Source organism: Pristis pectinata, chromosome 3 (genome assembly GCF_009764475.1).
Source record: "Pristis pectinata isolate sPriPec2 chromosome 3, sPriPec2.1.pri, whole genome shotgun sequence".
Classification (NCBI taxonomy): Eukaryota; Metazoa; Chordata; class Chondrichthyes; order Rhinopristiformes; family Pristidae; genus Pristis; species Pristis pectinata.
Genome location: NC_067407.1, coordinates 110,555,320 through 110,575,454, shown reverse-complemented (window position 1 = coordinate 110,575,454; position 20,135 = coordinate 110,555,320). Strand labels below are relative to the sequence as shown.

General features: G+C 40.4%; 2 protein-coding genes across 4 annotated transcripts in view; one reads left to right on the top strand and one right to left on the bottom strand.

Moving 5' to 3' along the window:
• The window catches only part of spata17 (spermatogenesis associated 17), a 200,915-nt gene extending 193,770 nt beyond the window's left edge, over window positions 1-7,145 (bottom strand). Inside the window, exons 1-2 of the mRNA XM_052011250.1 lie at window positions 6,828-7,145; window positions 2,560-2,649 (exon numbers count right to left, since the gene is read on the bottom strand). Of these exons, the coding sequence (XP_051867210.1) occupies window positions 2,560-2,649; window positions 6,828-6,925 (188 nt within the window). The 5' untranslated portion in view covers window positions 6,926-7,145. The remainder of the gene's footprint in view (window positions 1-2,559; window positions 2,650-6,827) is intronic.
• gpatch2 (G patch domain containing 2) overlaps window positions 7,135-20,135 on the top strand; it is a 210,538-nt gene continuing 197,537 nt past the window's right edge. For 2 of the 3 annotated variants that reach the window (XM_052011434.1, XM_052011433.1), the window contains exon 1: window positions 7,155-7,309. In XM_052011434.1, the coding sequence (XP_051867394.1) occupies window positions 7,260-7,309 (50 nt within the window). In that variant the 5' untranslated portion in view covers window positions 7,155-7,259. Of the gene's footprint in view, window positions 7,310-20,135 lie in introns of all 3 variants that reach the window. The other variant, XM_052011432.1, reaches the window with a different exon arrangement.

Sequence of the window (20,135 nt, the reverse complement as noted above, 5' to 3'; positions counted from 1 at the left end):
GTGATTGAAAAGGAGCTGAAGACAGGCCCTCGGGAACTGAGGAATGGTATGCCAATGTTTTTTTCCCTGTTTCTTTGCTGCTGCTGCCTCACTCCCATTCTCTTTCCTTTGTTTTGACAGCTTTCTTCCTCTTCTCACATAATCTCAGTGCTGTGTCCATTTTGTAATCCTCCCTTGTCCATTAAATTCTGTCTGGTCCTCTTCAAAATACTAAGAATCAGAACATTTACAACATGGAAGGAGACCATTCAGACCATTGTGTCTGTTCCAGTTGCAAAAGTGGTACCCAACTTAACACTACCTCCTAGAACTACATGCTAACTCTGTGACTCATTACGTACACTTCCAAATACTGTTTAAATGTGATGAGGGTTTCTGCCTCTATCACCTTCCAGACCCCCACCACCCACTGGCTGTAAATACATTTCATCTCCCTTCAAATTCTTTTATCAATTACATTAGATCTATGCCCTCTGCTTTGACCCCTCTGAAAAGGGAAAATAGATCCCCCAAATGTTCTCTTTTCTAGCCCCTCAATTTTACTCAGTTGGCCTTCTCAGTTTCAAAGAAAACAATCCCAGCCAATCCAATCTTTCCACAAAGTTTATATTTTCCAGCCTTGGCAATTACTTCACAACTCTTGCCTGCACCCTTTCCAATGCAATCACTTTTTTTCCTGTAATATGGTAACCAGAATTCTTCACAGTAGTGAAGTTGTGCCCTAACAAGAGTTAAATACAGTTGCAGAATACAACTCTTACAACTAGTAACAGAAGACACCATGTAAGTCTCTTCAATCATCTAATTGACCTGCCTTGCTACCTTTAAGGATCTGTGGATATATATTCTAAAGTCCCTTTGTTCATCCACACCAATCAATTTCCTCATCTCTTGACTTTACTTGATGCTGCAGTTCCCCACTCTCCTCTTCCCCACCAGTCTCTTACCACTGTGACTGCTGCTTTTTGTGCTCACTCTGCATGACTCCTATATATCTCTTCCCACCTGCTTCAATCTCATCTCCCACAAAACAAATTATTTCACTATACATAGAAGAGAGTTTTGAAGTATTTATTTCCTTGAGATGCAAAGTCCAAAGCAAATTACCACTTTCACCAACAAAGTATCAGGCAATACAGTGGATAATTTATTTTCAGAGTAGGGTATGTTGAGATTGTGGACAGCTGGAGTAAATACAATTCAAGGCCTAGAGTTATTTTCTTTTATGGTAACATTTTAGGAACTAGGGATGCAGCACTAAGCTACTTGAAAAGCTGTCAAAATCAGAGTCTAAGGAGATGGACATAACGTCTAATTGAAGAAATGGAATGAGGCAGATCTGTATTGGGCATATCACACCGGTTGATGTTGGGACAAGAATAACAGGAAAAAGGTAGAGACTGGCCAAGGATTTTGAATTGAGGCTAAACATTAGAGACAGCAAGAGGAATGGAATTGCAAGGTTCTTTAACGTACCAGAGAGATATTTGTAATAACATTCTGAAGACAAAGTATTTTATCAATTACATTTCAAACATTATAAGTCAGGTTGGTGCTGCAAATCCTAATAGAACACCACCTACTGGCTTTATTTTGCACAGTTATAGGCAAAAAGTAACAAATGCTCTTAGATATTTTAACATAATATTTAAACAGTAATCTGAACAGGGAATATTTTAATAGAATATCAGCTCATACACTAACTTTAAAATATTGTACATAATAGTTCATTTTTGTTGTAACTTTATACAGAGTGAATACCAATTGGAACAGTGAGGTGAAGTACAATTAAAAGATGGGGTATAATTCAAGAAGGGTATACAGACATAATTCACTTCATTTTTGAAGTTGTGTTTTCTGTCTTTAGTTTTATATAATATGCTTTTTTCCATAAACATCATATTGGTAAGTAGTAAAATGGGACTGTGAAATGTAATATGAAATGCTGAAAATGAGTTGTTTGGTACATAGGAAATTCCACTGTAGTTGAAGCTGAAGAGCTGGGATGCACAAAATATATAATGGGACCAGCTATAGGAATAGTAGTATGTAATTATAGTGTGGGGAATTTACATAGACATTTCTCATTATAAATATTGACATCATAATTTATAATGAAAAATGTTGACACAAATGTGACTAAGACAAATACATGACAAGTATAAAATTTTGAAGCATTGAACATGGGCATTCACAACCAAGAATAATCCTCAGATAAAAGAGAGCTAGGGTGCAATTGATATTTAAACCAACCAATGCACATGCAATTCAATTCTCATTTTAAAATCAGGCATTTTGTCTTTATTGTGATATTATCTTTTGCTTTATAATATAATTCATTATTAAATAGCAAAACCCTTGCAAATGGTAGCCTCCTACAGTACAAAACAAGGAGTGGGAGTGACAAAATTGAGGTGCAACAGCAATACAATAGTTGGAGGGTGTAATTACTCTGGAGTAAGATTACGCAATCATTCTCCATAATAAGTGTAGTTATGTAGATTTATAGAAGATATTTTGGACATATTATAAATTAAGACTTAAATACATTTTCTGTACCTGATATGAGCTCGAACCTTAAATCCCCTAAAACAGCTCTGTATTTTTACAGCAGCACCATGTTCTCTCAGTCGGTTTTCTTCTGCAATCCTGAAATATTTTTATTTGATTAAAGACATTTTAAAACAGGCTGAAAGAACCATAATGCCAGTCTTAACTTAAAAACTTAAGGAATACATGTGTTTATATTAAAAATAACCTCCCACGACAACTAAGAACATAATTTTTAAAGCTAACCCTTTTTAGACACAACACAGATGGGATGTATATTAAATGTACACTTTTCTATTCCTTCAATATTATAAAAGGACAACATTTTGACAACTCTCATGCAACCCATCACCAAGTATATTATACAGAAAATGTAGGAGAGGATTACAATGTTGTCCTTGTTAAAGATCGTTTATGTATGTAAAGTAGTTTTACACGTGTCATGGCTCTTTTACAAGGACAACACATAGTCACAAGATCAAAACTGGGAACTCAATATTCAGGACAGGTGAGAAAGAAAAGGTATTGGGTGGCTCTGTTAATATAATTAAATAAATACAGTTTTCAAAGACAATTTGGGTTAAACATTGTAGAGTCCATTTGCTGGACTAATAAATTGCATGAAAAGAAGATAGTGATAGGACTAGAATATAGCCTCCAAATAGTAGTCACACAGTAGAGAAAAGTATAAATCAAGAAATAACAGGGGCATGTAGAAAAAATAATGCACTAATCACTTAATCAACATGTAGATTGGAGGTAATACATTCCATGGATACAGAACTGGCTAACTAGCAGGAAGCAGCAAATAGAGATAGCGGATCACTTTCAGACTGGCAACCTGTAACTAGTGGGGAGCCACAGACATCAAATGCTGGAACCACAGTGCTGGAAGCTGAACTGTGAGGGGAATACAAACAGATTACAGAAAGAGAATTAGAGGCTGAATGAATGATCAGGTACAATGTGGGAAAATGTTGAATGTTCACTTTGGAAGGAAGAATGATAAAATAGGACTATTTAAATAGGGAAAGGCTGCAGAAAGCTGTAGCACTAATGAATTTGGAAGGTTCCATACATGAAGCATAGAAAGCTGGCATAAAGGTACAACAGGTAATCAGGAAGGTTAATGGAATGCTGCCCTGTATTTCGAGGATGCTGGATTATAAAGTAAGAAAGTCTCACTATGGCATTAGCGAGAACATATCTGGAGTACTGTGCACTGACTTGTTCTCATTTAAGGAAAGTTACATTATTATTGGAGTTCAGAGAAAGTTCACTAGATATTTAGGAATTGCCTTATGAGGAAGGTTTCTCATAAGGTTGGGTCTGTACTCATTTAATTTTGAATGAATGAGAGGTGACCTTGTTGAAACATGGGAGATTCTTATGGGGCAGATGTTTCTCCACATGTGCAAATCTCAGACCTAAGGACAAAGTTTCAGAACAAGGGGCATCCATTTAAGGCTGAGATAAGGAAGATTATATTTTCTCAAGGATTGAGAGTCTTTGGAATTCTCTGGAGGAAAGCTATGGAGGCTGAATCCTTGAATATATTAAAAGCAGAGGTAGAATTTTAATCAGGAAGGAAGGGTTATAGAGATGGAGTAGGAATGCAGTTGAGAAAAATTGGATCACCTATGATCTTCCTTAATGGAGAAGCAAGTTTGAGGGGCAAAATGGCCTACTCATAATCTTACGTCTCGTATTATGCATGCTAAAAAAGAAAAGCACAAGTTGGGGTTCAGAGCTGGTAAGATGCAAGAACATGGCTCTAGTGTGAACATAAGTGGAATGAGGAAAAGTATGCACACCACCTTCCTGCCATCAGGGAGAAAGAGAACCTATCTTCAGCCTTCATCTACACCATAAAATATATTCTATTGCATCATTGTAGCTCACATCCCAGACTGCAAGATCATAGGAATTACTTTGTTCAGCCAAAGGCAACTTAAGTTAAAAGGTGTAAGTGACATTTCTGGATATTCTACTTTACCAAGCTGACAATCATCACTGATACAAATGAGAACAAACCATAAGTGGTTTTAAACTCTCAAAATGGTATCAAACAGAAGTTCTAATTTCTTATTCTACCACTCACACAATTTCTGTTTTAAAAAAAAGCAGATTTCAAGATTTAATCTGAATTTTTCTCAAAGCTCTAGCCCAATTAGGATAAAGCTCTTCCAAAGTATTAACTGGTAAAATAGGTTTATCATCAATGTACCGAGGTACAGTGAAAAACTTTGTTTGGCATGCCATCTATACAGCTCATTTCATTACAACTGTGCATAGAGGTAGTACAAGGTAAAAAAATAACAGAATACAGAATAAAGTGTTACAGAGAAAGTGCAGTGCAGGCAGACAAGTTTTACCCACTAAGCAGATTAAATGAATCAAATATAAAAGAAACTCAAAGATATTGAAACACACAAACCATCAGGCATTATCTATGAAAAGAACAAATTACACAATATTTTAAGTATATAAACTCTTCCCAATTCAACTCTGACAAAAAGTTACAAAAATTATTTTCTTTTCATCACAGCAGGGTGTCTGAGCTGCTGAATGCTTTTAACATTTTCCTTTTTTATTTTGAATTTCCAGCACCCACTGTACTCTGTAATTTAAATAGAAATATTAGGATTCAAGTTGTTCCCTAGCTTGTTGTGCTCATGCAGTTAATGCAGTGTTAAGCCAAATAAGGCAGGGTTCCAAATGTATTGTCAGCCTGTGCTAATATTACTGCTCTCAGCTGGGGTTAGAGCAGGAATGCTACAAGTTACCTCATGATCTGGCTTTAGCATCCCTGATGACTATCATAATGAGCTGTAGTACTTTAGTTTTGTCTCTCTCATCTCCTATCTTTAAAAAATGTTTTTGTCAGTTCATATGCAAATGTAATTCTAAATTCTAAGACAGCAAAACTTCTTTCAACTGGTGGTTAGTATAACATCAAGAGGATCAACCTCTATCAAGGCAAATTTATAAATAACAGAAAAAATATACAGTGATGTACAGTGGAGAGCATTCTGACTGGTTGCATCACTGCCTGGTATGGAGGCTCCAATGCGCAGGATTGAAAGAGACTGCTGAGGGTTGTAGACTCAGCCAGCTCCATCACAGGCACAACCCTCCCCACCATCGAGGACATCTTCAAGAGATGGTGCCTCAAAAAGGCAGCATCCATCATTAAGGACTCTCACCATCCAGGGCATGCCCTCTTCACATTTCTACCATTGAGGAGGAGATATAGGAGCCTGAGGACTCACTCTGAATGTTTTAGGAACAGCTTCTTCCCCTTCACCATCAGATTTCTGAACAGTCCATGAACACTACCTCATTATTCCTCTTTTGTACTATTCATTTATTTTTGTAATTTATGGTAATTTTTATGTATTACACTATATTGCGGCCACAAAACATATATCAGTGATAATAAACCTGATTCTGTATATGTTTATAAAGCATGAGATGGGCCACCCTACCATCAGACTGAATTAGTTGATGCCTCAAGTCTCATAATTCTGTATGTCAGCCAAATAGATGTAGGAAAACTTTAAAAATACTGAGTGTTTCTATTTCACCAAGCAGGTTTAAAATCTGAGAACGTAAGGGAAGAAGTTATCTTCTTTTATAATAAAAATTATTGATTTGGCATGATCAGCTTTAAGTCACTTCCCACTTTTATTTTATTGTACTGGACCACAGTGGGTAACTGATACTTAGGTTATTCTGACCCATTGAGAAGTCTTTTTTGAAAAAAATCTTTCATTTGATCAAGTGGTAATACGCAATTATTCAGTACATGTGACTAATAAAGATATCCATCTTATCGAAAATAAGTCCACAAGATATCACATTAATAAAATAAATATCTAGTAACTTAATTTCTGGATAATCTTTATGTACATTCTTCACATTCTGGGATGTTGATATCCTGGAGAGAATTACCCCTACTCGAGTTCACATTTAACATAGACCATCCGTCCTGTGTGACACATATAGCAAGTGCTTGCTATGTTGGGTTATGAGCAGACCTTATCACAAGGTATACTTACTTTCTCTTTCCATAGATTTCAAAAGTGAGTTCACACAATGTTTATAACCAGCCGTCGTTCAACTTTATTTTCCTTTTTGAAACTATTTCAGTTCAGAGGAGAATGTGAAACGTTTAATATCAGCGTCTTAACACCACTAAAGGCGGTGCATTTCCCTCCCGGAATCTATTCTATAAAGGTAAGCTCGGTGCTAACCTAGCAATCACCCGTACCTACCAATTCCGACGAAAGTATTCCTGCTCCAGCCCCAGCAGACGCTCCCGCAACCTGGCCAAAGTTGCCATCTTCCTCTTGTAGTTGTATTGCGTTGCCATGGAGACCGGAGGAGTCGCCTACATCGTGGTAGAGGTAGAGACCTCTTCACATTGTGGATCCACAGGGGAGAGCTCAGCCGCGGCACAAACACAACTCTGGGCTTCAGTCGTCGTGGGAAAACAGACACGGCTCGTAAGCCGGCCGCCCACCCGGAGACCAGGCGTTGCCAGGAGCGCGGAGTTTTAGATGGTTCGGGCCTGCTTCCGGTGTGCGGCTGGGTTTTCCCGTGTTCCCTTGCGCCGGTCGGGTCCGGCGGTGCCCGCAGCGTGTTGAAGGCGAACATTTCAAAGTTGTTTGCTGGAACTCTTACTGGGCACAGGACAGTCGCCTTTGATGCCCGGTGCGGCAGACAGGCAGAGTCTGCGTGATCTCGGCAGTGACTGGTAGGTCGGCGCGGGGCTGAGGTGGAAGCGGCGGGTTGTGCAGCTCACCGTTCCTTTCACTTGTGTGAGCACTTGGCCAAGTGGCACTGAGCAGGGAGGGAAGGAAGGCCCGCTGTCCCTGCGGGGTGTTGTACACAAGTCACTCCCATCAGAGGGTCTGAGAGGGAAACAGTTTCTTTTATCTTGGAAAGAGTGATCTTAAAAAAAAGTTACTTCCGTGTAAAACATGCAGACAGCTGCTATGGTGTTAAGTGTTACTTTATATTGTCTGGGTGACCATGCTGATTTCAGCACAATGTTGATACTTCAAATAATAAACAAAATGTTGGAAATACTCAGCAACCTCTTTGGAGAGGAAATCAAAGTCACTGTGTTCGGTTGGCAACCTTTCATCATTCTTTCCAATCTGGCCATCCGTTGGCTGCTCTGAGAAAATGATACTATATCTTGTAGTGATTATTACAAAATGGCTTGCTGGATGCTTAGAAAGAGATTAAGATTACTCAGCCAGTCCCTCAGGGTTGAGTATAATTTACTTGCACTTCAGTTCTGAGGTGGCTGGGATCCATAGATTCTGCGACATGTGGGGCAGGAGATTCTTGATGGTGGATGTGGAGTTGGGGAGGGGATGCACTCTTGCCTTTCCTGTGCTTCAGGTGTTGACATGCCTGGCAGCATGAGGAAGTATGGGAAAATCCACCCATCAACTGGGAGCAAACTCAAACCATTTAAAATTCAGCTTCTTTGTGTTCCTGATGAATGGACTTGGTTCCCAAAGTCATAGGCCTCAAATTCCCACCAGTCTGTAGAAGTGTTACACTTTTTCCAGCAAACTATAAGAATGTCCTTGAGTCATTTTCTCTGCCCACCTGGTAATTTGTTGCTTGGTTCAGTGTTTCAGTTTCACGAGTCTGATGGTGAGCATGTGAATGACGTGGCCTGCCCGTGGGAGCTAGCTGACTGAATGTCATTAGGGCCCCCAATGTTAGGGATATTGGGAGAGGTTACTGACATTGGTTTGCTTATCCTGCCAGTGAAGATGGAGACAACACAGGTGGCATCTCTCCAGACATGTTGAGGTGTATTCTTTGGGTAGTCCACGTTTCAGAAGCTTACAAGAGGGCAGAGATCACTGCCGCCTAGTAGACCATTAGCTTTGTGTCAGGTTTGAAATCTTGACTTTAAATGTTCCTTTTCTCAGATGTCCAAAGGCTGTCCTGTCACACTGATGGAGGCAGTGCATCTCATCTGTGTCTCCCTACATTGAGAGAGAGAGAGAGCATTTTATCATCAGTGTCTGCCTACATTGGGAGAGGGTGGCATTCCATTGTCAGTGCCTGCCTTCATTGACTGGTGGTGCATTCCATAGTCAGTCTCTGCCTTCATTGAGAGGGAAGTGCTCTGTATTTTGCATTGTCAGAGGGTGGTGTTGCACAACAGGACAGATTGGTAGAGGACCTCTGTTTTGTAGATGTTAAGTGTCAGGTTGATAATTTCATATGCTTCAGCAGAGTGGCGGTCAGCCTATGATCATGCCCATATGAGTGTGCATATGCATACTGCTGCTTTGACTGAGGCTGGGGTGACTTCATTTCTGAAATGGACCAATACTTTTCAATTTGACCTGCATATTTGCTCAACCTCAGTGGGAATCTTGTTGGAGTAAAGCACAACATTGCAGTGAGAAAGGCTGAGAAAAGTATTGGGGCAGTGATGCAGCCTTGCTGACAACAATCTGTATTGAGTTTGAGTCGATACTGGACAATTGATTAAAATGATGAAAATCAGTGAAGCTTTTTTTCTGGTACATTGTTGACTACATTGGTGCTGTCTCCTGTACTTGTGTAGAAATTGACAATTTCATTATTTTTGCACCCTGCACTCACTTTCATCTGGTCAATCTCTTTCTCTTCCCTTCCTCTGTTTCCATCTCGGGGATAGGCTAGCTGCTAACATCCATTACGAGTCAACTGTCTATTCTTCATCCCACCCTACCTCCTGTAAAGACTATTCCACTCTTCCAGTTCCTCTGTCTCTGTTATATTCGCTCAAATGATGAAACTTTCCGTATAGGTGCTTCTGAACTGCCTGCCTTCTTCCTGAACCATGGGTTCCCTTATATTGTTGTTAACAAAGCCCTTGACTGCATCTCATTCATTTTCCACTCCTTTGCTCTCACACTCCCTCCTCTTGGACAGAACAAGGAAAGAGTTCCCTCCTGCTCCTCTCTTCAATCCCACCTGCCTCTGCATTCAGTAGTTTTTGCCACCTTCAAGGAGATTCCACCACCAGACACATCTTCCCCTCTCCTTTCAGCATTTCGCAAGGACCGTTGCCTTTGCAAATCCCTGGTCCATGCTTCTATTCCACCAAGCATCCCCCTTCTTACGGCTCTTTCCCTTGCAACTGCAGGCAATGCAATGCTTGTCCTTTCACCTCTTCTCTTCCCGCTATTTGGGGACCAAACAGTCTTTCCAGGTGAAGCAGCAATTCACTTGCATTTCATTCAGTCCAGTGTATTGCATTTGGTGTTCACAATGTGGTTTCTTCTACGTTGAAGAAACCAAACGTAGGTTGGATGACCACTTTGCAGAGCACCTGCATTCAGTCCACAGGGGCGACCCTGAGTTTCCTATTTCCTGCCACTTTAGTTCTCCATCCCACTTCCACTCTGACCCATCAGTCTGTGTACTGTTACAACAAGAACTAATGCAAGCTTGAGGAACAGCACCTCATCTTCCATCTGGGCATGTGGCAGCCTTCTGGACTTAATATTGATTTCTACAACTTCAGGCAACTTGATTTTGCCATCTGTATCAGTTACTGGCTCAGCTTGTTTTTTTTTACCCCCCAACGTGCCCAGCCTGACACGTTGGGCATGTCTTCCTGCTCTGCACTTTGGAACTTCCACATTCTTTTGTCTTTGTCCTCACTCTCAAGTGGCCCCCATTCACTTATTGATCAGATAGCCTGATAGCCTTGTTTACAGCCTATCCTTATCGTCAACCAAGTTTTACCCTATCAGAGAAACCCTCTTTTGCCACCCCCCCACCCCACCGCCCTGCAACTTAACAGGCTTCATTTGTCTCCTTACCAGTTCTGTAAAAGGGTCTTTGACCTTAAACATTTGCTCTTTCTGTTCCCACTGATGTGGCCTGACTTGCTGAGTGTTTCCAGCATTTTCTGCTTTTATTTTGATTAACACAATGGCTTGCATGTCATTACATAATAGATCTACTAAATAAACAAATTACTGTGGTCAGCAAATTTGAGAAGGATGCTCACAAGGAGCAGACATTTGGATAGAACTCAGGCAACACTGAGCTTGTGGCAAACAGCAAGGAGATCCATCTGTAGTTATCGCAGTTGGATTTGTCTCTTCTCCTGAAGTTGCTCCCAATTAGAGTGTCTCTATAGAACCCTGGGATGCCCTCCATTTCCCAGAAGTGGGGGATAAAGTTGTGAATTTGTGACTGAAGATCCTATCTGCCAAGTTTTAGAATTTTAGCAAAAATTAAGGCTTGCAAAGAGTAAATGAGTTGGTATATGGCTCGAACTTTGCATCATATTTTGTGTTTTTTGGGGCATCAGCGAATGTTTACATATGGTCCTAGTCAGTGATCCATTTTACATAAGGGCAGGCACGGTAGTGTAGCAGTTAGTGTAACACTTTACAGCACCAGCGACCCGGGTTTAATTCCGGCCGTTGTCTGTAAGGAGTTTGTACGTTCTCCCCATGTCTGCGTGGGTTTCCTCCGGGTGCTCCAGATTCCTCCCACATTCCAAAGACGTACGGGTTAGGAAGTTGTGGGCATGCTATGTTGGCGCCAAAAGCATGGCGACACTTGCGGGCTGCCCCCAGAATGCTCTACGCAAAAAGATGCATTTCACTGTGTTTCAATGTACATGTAACTAATAAAGATATTTTATAGTACTATCCCACTAATATATTCATTGATTTTTTTCATATGTATCTTAATTCCATTTCAATATAGAGCCAAGTGCTATAATGACCCCATAGGATAACATTGAGTCCATTTGGTTTAGCACAGATTGGGGTATATTGCTGCTTGAAATGTTTTAACACAGCTGCTGGGAATTTTATCATTAGGAACCACTGTATTTGCACATGCAAAGGAAAATGCTGGCTTTGCACTTTTGGAAAATGTGTCTGGATGGCTCTGAAAGTTGGAAATCCGGTAGTTGGTTTTTGCATGCATGGAATCCTTTGCTGCAGAATGCCTCCGAAGAGCTTGGTTAAGGCATCAAGAAGTCATTGACCATTGATATATCTGTCTGTGCATGAATTGTGAAGTATTAGAGAACGTTATGGAGAAAGTTTAAAATATTTTGAAACTCACAGAATGGTTGTAGCTTTGTTGATTTGGAGAGGACGGGATGGGGATACTTGGTGCTTTTGTAAGTTGTTTTGTCTTTTAATGTTCTGCAATGAATATAGAGGGTATTTTTGGAATTTGATTGAGCTGGCATGTTCTTGGTAGAATAAAGATCTTGAACAACATAGTTGGTACTTTTGTTTGCTACAAATTTATTCAATAAACAGAGAGGAGGAAAGTATAGACTTAAAGAATCTGATCAGAAATTTGCTTATTGTGGATGCCATTGCTTGATTCCTGAGTTAGATACAGAGTATTAATGTAAAGAAATCTTTGCTTTCTCAGTGAAGTTTGTGAACTGATAATAAAGAAATGATAATAAACTGACAAACTCCTGAATTCAGATTAGGGATAATGATATGTATGCTTTTAAATAGAACAACTCAGATCATTGTTATAACTCCTAGATATTACTTTCAATGTCTCAATGATATCAGGGTTTATTTTCTTATTTATATTATTTCTGGTAAAATTGAGAGATGGAAAGATTTGTTATGTGCTTCCTTGTTTTGTGGCAAGATTAATAAAAAATGGTAGAAACGGTAGGGGATGTCATGAATGGCTGACATGGCCGACCACTTTCTATTATATTCAGTGCATCTTTATTAATAATGCTCAATGTGATATGTTGATCACCACCATTGACCAGAAACCTAATTGTCATGTGTATGCCATTACTTCTAAAGCAAATCAGAGGCTTTATGATATGTCAATTGGGTTACTTCCTGACTCAAAGCTTTCCTGCCAACTAAAAGGCACAACTCAGGAGTGTGATGAGGTATCCTTTGCTGGATTTTGTGGTTCTGGCAGAAGTCACAATTATATACCAAAGGAACATGATGCTAGGGTAAAATATTAGCCATGATCTTAATTGAATGTGAGAGCAGGCATGAGGAGCTGACTGGTCTGCTACTGGTTCTGTTTCCGTGTTCAACAACTTCCTGAACCAAGCAGCCTTCTCGATCAACTCTCTTTGACAACCATAGTCTGTGCAACATGATTGAGTTAGATTGCAGTAACTTGCAAGGGCTGTTTCAACAAACTCTCCCAAATCTCTGATTTCTACGACCTGGAAGACAAAGACAGCAAGCAGAAGGGAACTTCATACTCTCCTTCTGCCACTTCAAGTTACAGATAATCCTGACTGGGAAATGGATCCCTGTTCAGTTAGCATTGTTAGATCAAAGTTCTAGCCAAGGGGTTAAAGTGGGCAGTGCACCATTACCTTCTCATTTACAGTTAGATATGTGGAATAAAAGCTGACTTTGCTAGTCAAATAATTTATGCTTTTAAAAGCCTGCAGATTATGCAAGGAAAACCTTAAAAGAACATCTCTTTTCATAATTAATTCTGATTCATAGGCTTCTGCAAAAACATCAACAAACAAATGATACTTGACATTCCCTAAGAGGGAAACATTTCTCATTCCCTCACTTGCTCCTCACAACCCTCTCCTGAGCTGATTTTTTTTTCCCCCAGACAAAAACAGTTAGTGCAGAAGATTTGGGGACTCTGATGCTAAGCTAAGCTTCAAATTGCCAAACAATCCATCACCAAGAGGATTTATCAGCAAAACTTTTTTCCCTTTCTGCTTGTTTTTTTGATCTTAAAATACACAGTAGTGTAGTGGTTAGCAATAACGCTATTACAGCTCCAGTGACCCGGGTTTAATTCCGGCCACTGTCTGTAAGGAGTTTTTATGTTCTCCCCGTGTCTGTGTGGGTTTCCTCTGGGTGCTCTGGTTTCCTCCCACATTCCAAAGATGTATGGGTTAGGAAGTTGTGGGGATGCTATGTTGGCACCAGAAGTGTGGTGACACTTGCAGGCTGCACCCAGAGCACTCTATGCAGAAGGTGTATTTCACTGTATGTTTTGATGTGCAACGAATCCCTTGCTTGTTGACCGTAAAAATGATATTTTATATGGATATCAACTTTTCCAAAACTCGTCAAACAGCGTTTTGTCAAGTTCATTTATCACATTTCTCCTCACTGACCTCTGGTCAGTAGTCCCTTCACAATCATTTACATTATTCATAAATTCCTTCAATCCAATCAATCCAATCAATCCAATTTTTCCCAGTGACTAGATCTCCCTTTTATGATTCCCCACCTGGGCCCACTCTCTACAGGTTTTACTGCACTTCACATGGCTGTTTTCCTTTTATTAAAAAAATCAACCCCAGCTTTGACAATGACATTGTCAAAGCTGGGGTTGATTTTTTTAATAGTGCAAACTCTTTTATTTATGTTACTTAGTTTTCTTGTGTGCAAATTCTCCTGCAGTAAGTTTTAAAAAAAACTTTTTTCTTCAACTTTGCTTCTGTCTCATTATGTTCTTCTGTTCTGATTGGGACAATAGACAATCCCTGACTGCAGTCTTCTTACTCCTTTAACAAATGCTGGCAGCTGACTGAAAAGGGCACTGCTTTACAGTAGACACAAGATTCTGCAGATGTTGGAAGCTGCAGCAATACACACAAAATGCTGGAGGAACTCAGCAGGTCAGGCAGAATCTATGGAGGGAAATAAACAGTTGACATTTCGGGTTAAGACCCTTCAGCCGGACTGGAAAGGAAGAGGGCAGAAGCCAGAATAAAAAGGGAGGGGGAGGAGCACAAGCTGGCTGGTGATAGGTGAGTCCAGGTGAGAGGGGGAAGGTAGGTGGGAGGGGGGATGAAAGAGAATGATGTGAGAAGCTGGGAGGTAATAGGTAGAAGAGGCAAAGGGCTGAAGAAGAAAGAATCTGATAGGACAGTAGACCATGGAGTAAGGGGAAGGAGGTGGATCTGCCCCAGTGTAGAATACTGATTTACGGTATTCTACATTGGGGCAGAACTTCCAGTAAGCCACCTGAGCTTGCTGGTTGCACACCATTGAGATCACACTGTTTTTTCCAGTGTTGTTGTAAGCACATTCTTCCAACATGTGGCCAGCCCCCAGTCTTACACGTGATTGGCCAATACAGATAGCAGTTCCCTGATAACAGACTTGCCATCTGTTGGATAAATAGGTCCCTCCAGTCACTGCTACCGGATTCATGAAGAGCAGTCAAATGTAGTTTTACTTGAGCAAAATTTAAAGATTTATAATGTGTATTAAGTAGACTGCAATGCATGTGTCCTTCTCCTTGGAACTCCAGTCCAACATTTACACGTTTTTCTGTTTGGCTTGGCACTTCAGGAACTTAATTTAGACTGGAGGATCAGGAAAAAAGTCTCTACGTAAAATATCAATGCACTACTTCCAGTAAAGTCTTGACTCTAAAATAAGCCCACTCATCTTCATGACTGATTCCATCCCAAGAGTGCAGTCTAGTAATTATACTCCTTTTCACCTGCATCTGACCTAAGTTGCTGGCATGTGGTAACTGCATTACAAGATATATGCTGGCTTGCAGCAATTTCTTTTGAAGGGTTCCATGTATGACTGGAATTCCTACCTTCACTCAACATTCCCTGGGAAACCAGCTGAGATGGACATGTTTGCTGCAACACAGCAATGTACACAGGCATAGAGATGATTTCACGTGGTGATGCATTTGCATCAGCTGCAGTCAAGCAGGGGTTTGGGATAGCCCAGATCTGTGCCTCCTGCCATTCATCAGCAATGCTCAGATGCAGCACTTCCTGAATCATCTGTAGGTTATGGAAGCTGTCCACTGACATGAGGACTAGGAGATTCTACCGAAAATCGGTTCAGTTTTGCAGTGGAGCTCCCTGCTGAATCGATGGGAGGCTTTTTGGGAGATAGGCACAGATTTGATTGTCTTCCTGCAAGGAAACCCTGCAGTTGAATGCCTTCAAGTGTATGAATAGAATCAGAGAACAGAAACCTTAAATCCAGGTCTCATTTTCAATGAACTTATGTCTTTTACTGTTCTTGGGATGTTCCAAAACAATTTCTAGCTTGAGAAGAAATTCTGAATTGTAGTCACTATTGTAATGTACAAAAGACACGTAGCAAAGATGATGTATTTTAATGATACATGTTGAGGGATAAATTTTGGCCAGGATTCTGGGAATAACTCCTAGTTCTTTAAAATGGTGCCATGGCTTGGATTGAACATGTCATTTGAATGATGTACTCCCTAATTTCCATACTGGAATGTTCACCTATATTTTTGTGCTCAACGTTATGGACTGGGATTTGATTCCATATCCTTCAGCCTCAGAAGTGAGAATGTTATTGCTGAAGCATGGCAGATGAAGTTTTTGTTTAGGGTGATGGCACTTTATTAAATTGTGAACTTTTATTGCTGTATTAAGTATCACAATGAATCATTCGTGAAAGAAATTCGATAACTAAGCTTTCAACCCATTTCCTCCTTTGATTGTCATGAATCATATGTGTCTCGGAACTGGCTTCCTCCATTTTCACCAGAAATCATCGCAGTTTGGGCTTTAGATCTTGTCATCTTGTGGAGTTGCATAGCAGAAAAAAAATATTTATCCACTGCCTAGTTTAAGTGGCTTATGTATACCAATGCACTGAGTTTTCATGTATTAACATCTATTCAGCCTCCTGAGCACTGATTGACCTTTTTGTTAATCGGACAAAGGCTGACCTGGTGCATTGAAGGCAATGGTGAATTTCATCATTGATATCTGCCTCCTGAGTTGTGGGAAATGGTTAAGGTTTTCCAGGCTTTGGACATGAATGTCAGAGGAAGGTGATGCAGCGAAGGAACGTAGAGTGTAAGAAAGCCCAAGGACTTGTACTTGGTTAAATGGGCAATACTGCATTAACCACCTCCATAGGTTACTGGTAAATGGTTAAGGGTAGATCTGGTTTATGGAGGATGACTCCAAAAACAAGACTGCTAGCGACCATCGGCACTGATGTAAAATTGGAAGCATTGTTTATCCATTTAGCAGTAGTTGCAGTAATGCTTACACCTGATGGCATAGGACAGCCCATCGTTAGAGGGGTCCTGAAGTAGTTGTTTGATCCTTCCTAAATGCAGGGAACCTAATTTTGGTTAAAATCAGATAAAATATTGGCATGGACCTCTTGGTCTGTATACCTTTTATTGTGTGTTGAATTGTATGTAATTCTACATATTAGTGCCAAATTATGGTAAGGCCTGGAAGGGAAGAAAAACATTGAAGGGGGCATGGTTGTGAATGAGAATTTTAAGAGTGGTAATCTGTGATAGTAATCAAAGTTCTGCAAAATATGGTAAGCCCCTTGTTATAATGTTTCCTCTGGGAGCAATATGAAAACTGTTATTGAAAAAAGTGCTTTGTTAAAAGAGTTATATTAATCAGATAGCCAAAAGCAAACGTTTTCTGATCTTAGTTTACACGTGTTTCTAACAGATAATTCTTTTCTAGCCTTTATATTGTTAGAGAATTCTTGCCTGATTTCAGATGTTCCTAATTTTTTCTAAATTTTAAATCAAGGAAAATATTAAATTTAGAGCATTTTAAATGGCAATATTCCAGAGGACAGGAATTTTGCAAGGATCTGCAGAGAGAGAAAAGAAATTACGAGGAGAGACAACATTGATGATGAGAGAAAATTGGCAAGACAAAACAAACAGCAAGAGTTTTATGGATATATAAAAATTTAAGAAGAAAATTTAAGAAGGGTAAGTGTGGAACCCCTAGAGAGCGAGGGAAATTAATAACTTAAACAAGGAAGTACCGGATGCAATATTTGGCATCAGTCATCAGTGGTGAACACTGCAAATATCCTAAAAATTTCTGATGGACTAGTTTCAAAACCATGAAAAAACTTGTAACAATCACTGAGGGACAGAGTATTAGAAAAACTAATGGTGCTAAAGGCATACAAGTCGACAAGTCACCTGGTCCTGATGACCTGCACCCAAAGGTTTTAAAGGAAGCAACCGCAGAAATAGTTTGTTGTTTTTCCAAAGCTCTCCATCAGATTAGAAAATTGCAAATGTGACTCCAAGAAGGGAGGAACACAAAAAGCCACTAACTATTGGCCTGTTAGCTTAACATTTGTTGCTGGTAAGATGGCTGGAGTCTATAATCAAAGAAGAAGAGATTATGGAGGCATTAGTAGTGATCTTTCAAGAATCACTAGATTCAGGAATGGTTTCAGAGGACTGGAAAATTGCAAATATCACTCCACTCTTCGAGAAGGGAGGGAGGCAAAAGACAGGAAATTATCGGCCAGTTAGCCTGATAATGGTTGATAGTGGTTGGTTAGATGTTAGACCCCATGAGGTTTCGGAGTACTTGGAAGCACATGATAAAATAGGCCGAAGTCAGCATGGTTTCCATAAGGGGAGATCTTGCCTCACAAATCTGTTGGAATTCTTTGAGGAAGTACAGGTAGGATAGTCAAAGGAGAGTCAGTGGATATTGTTTACTTGGATTTTCAGAAGGCCTTTGACAAGGTACTGCACAAGATGCTGCTAAACAAGATAGGAGCCTGTGGTATTACAGGAAAGGTACTAGCATGGATAGAAGATTGGCTGACTGGGAGAAGGCAAAGAGTGGGAATAAAGGGGGCCTTTTCTGGTTGGCTGCCGGTGACTAGTGGTGTTCCGCAGGGGTTGGTGTTGGGTCCGGTACTTTTCACATTATATGTTGATGATCTGGATGACAGAATTGATGGCTTTGTGCCCAAGTTTGCGGATGATAAAAAGATAGGTGGGCAGTTAATGTTGAGAATGCAGGGAGTCTGCAGAAGGACATGGACAGATTGGCAGAATGGACAAAGAAGTGGCAGATGGAATACAGTGTAGGGAAGTGTATGGTCATGCACTTTGGTAGAAAGAATAAAGGTGTAGACTATTTTCTAAATGGTGAGCGAATTCAGAAATCGGAGGTGCAAAAGGACTCAGGAGTCCTAGTGCAGGATTCCCTGAAGGTTAACTTGCAGCTTGAATTGGTAGTAAAGAAGGCAAATGCAATGTTAGCATTCATTTTGAGAGGATTAGAATATAAAAGCAAGGATGTTATCCTGAGGCTATTTAAGGCATTTGTCAGACCACATTTGGAGTATTGTGAGCAGTTTTGGGCCCCATATCTAAGAAAGGATCTGCTGGCATTGGAGAGGGTCCAGAGGAGATTTACGAGAATGATCCTGGCAATGAAAAGGTTAACATAAGAGGAGTGTTTGATGGCTCTGACTCTGGGCCTGTACTCGATGGAGTTTAGAAGGATCGGGAGGTGGGAGGTGGTGGGGGGGGGGGGGGCGGCGGGAGCGGCGGGAGCGGGATCTCATTGAAACCTACTGAATATTGAAAGGCCTGGATAGAATGGACGTGGAGAGGATGTTTCCAGTTCTGGAAGAGTCTAGGACCAGAAGGCACAGCCTCAGGGTAAAAGGATGTTCCTTTGGAACAGAGATGAGGAGGAATTTCTTTAGCCAGAGGGTGGTGAATTTGTGGAATTCATTGTCACAGGTGACTGTGGGGGCCAAGTCATTGGGTATATTTAAAGCGAGGTTGATAGGTTCTTGATTAGTAAGGGTATCAAAAGTTACGAGGAGAAGGCAGAAGAATGGAGTTGAGAGGGAAAAATAAATGAGCCATGATCAAATGGCGGAGCAGACTCGATGGGCCAAATAGCCTAATTCTGCTCCTGGTCTAAGAAATAACTAGTCATTTAGAGAAGCTTCATGTAATCAGACCAAGTCATTATGGTTTTATGAACGGCAAATCATGTTTGACAAATGTGCAAGAGTTCTTCCAGGATGTAATAAGCAGAGTCGATAAAGGAGAGCCTTCCCCGCATGGGTTTGGGGGAAGTGTGTTAACATGGATTGAAGATTGCTTATCACCTAGAAGATACGTTTTGAACAAATGGGTCTTTTTTAGGCTGGAAGATGTAACCAGTAGAGTGTTCCAAGGATTAGTTCATGGCCCTCAATTGTTTATAATTTATATTAATGACCCGGATGAGGGAGCAGAGTACAAGATATCCAAGTTTGCTGGTAACACAAAAATAGGTGGGAGAGTACGTTAGGATGAGGATATTGGGACGTTACAACTCTAATGCTATCTATATGTAGTTGCACAGCACAGAAACAAGCCTTTTGTCTCAACTCTTTGCTGTCGACCAAAATGTCTCTCTACTCTCATCCCATTTGCCCACATTAGGCTTGTTTCCCTTTACTCCTTTCCTATCCAAATACCTGTCCAAATGCCTTTTAAACATTGTAATTGAATCTGCCTCCGCCATTTCCTCTGAAAGCTCATTCCATGTAACCACCACCACCCTCTGTGTGGAAAACGTACCGTCCAATCTTCTTTAAAGTTCTCTCCTCTCACATTAAACTTATGCTGTCTAGTTTTAGACTTCCCCTATGCTGAAAAGGGAAAGGATTCTGATTATCTATGCCCATCTATAAGGTCACCTCTCAGCCTTCCAGTGAAAATAAACCCAGCCTATCCAATCTCTCCTTATATATAAGTAAAGCCCTCCATTCCAGGCAACATCCTGGTGA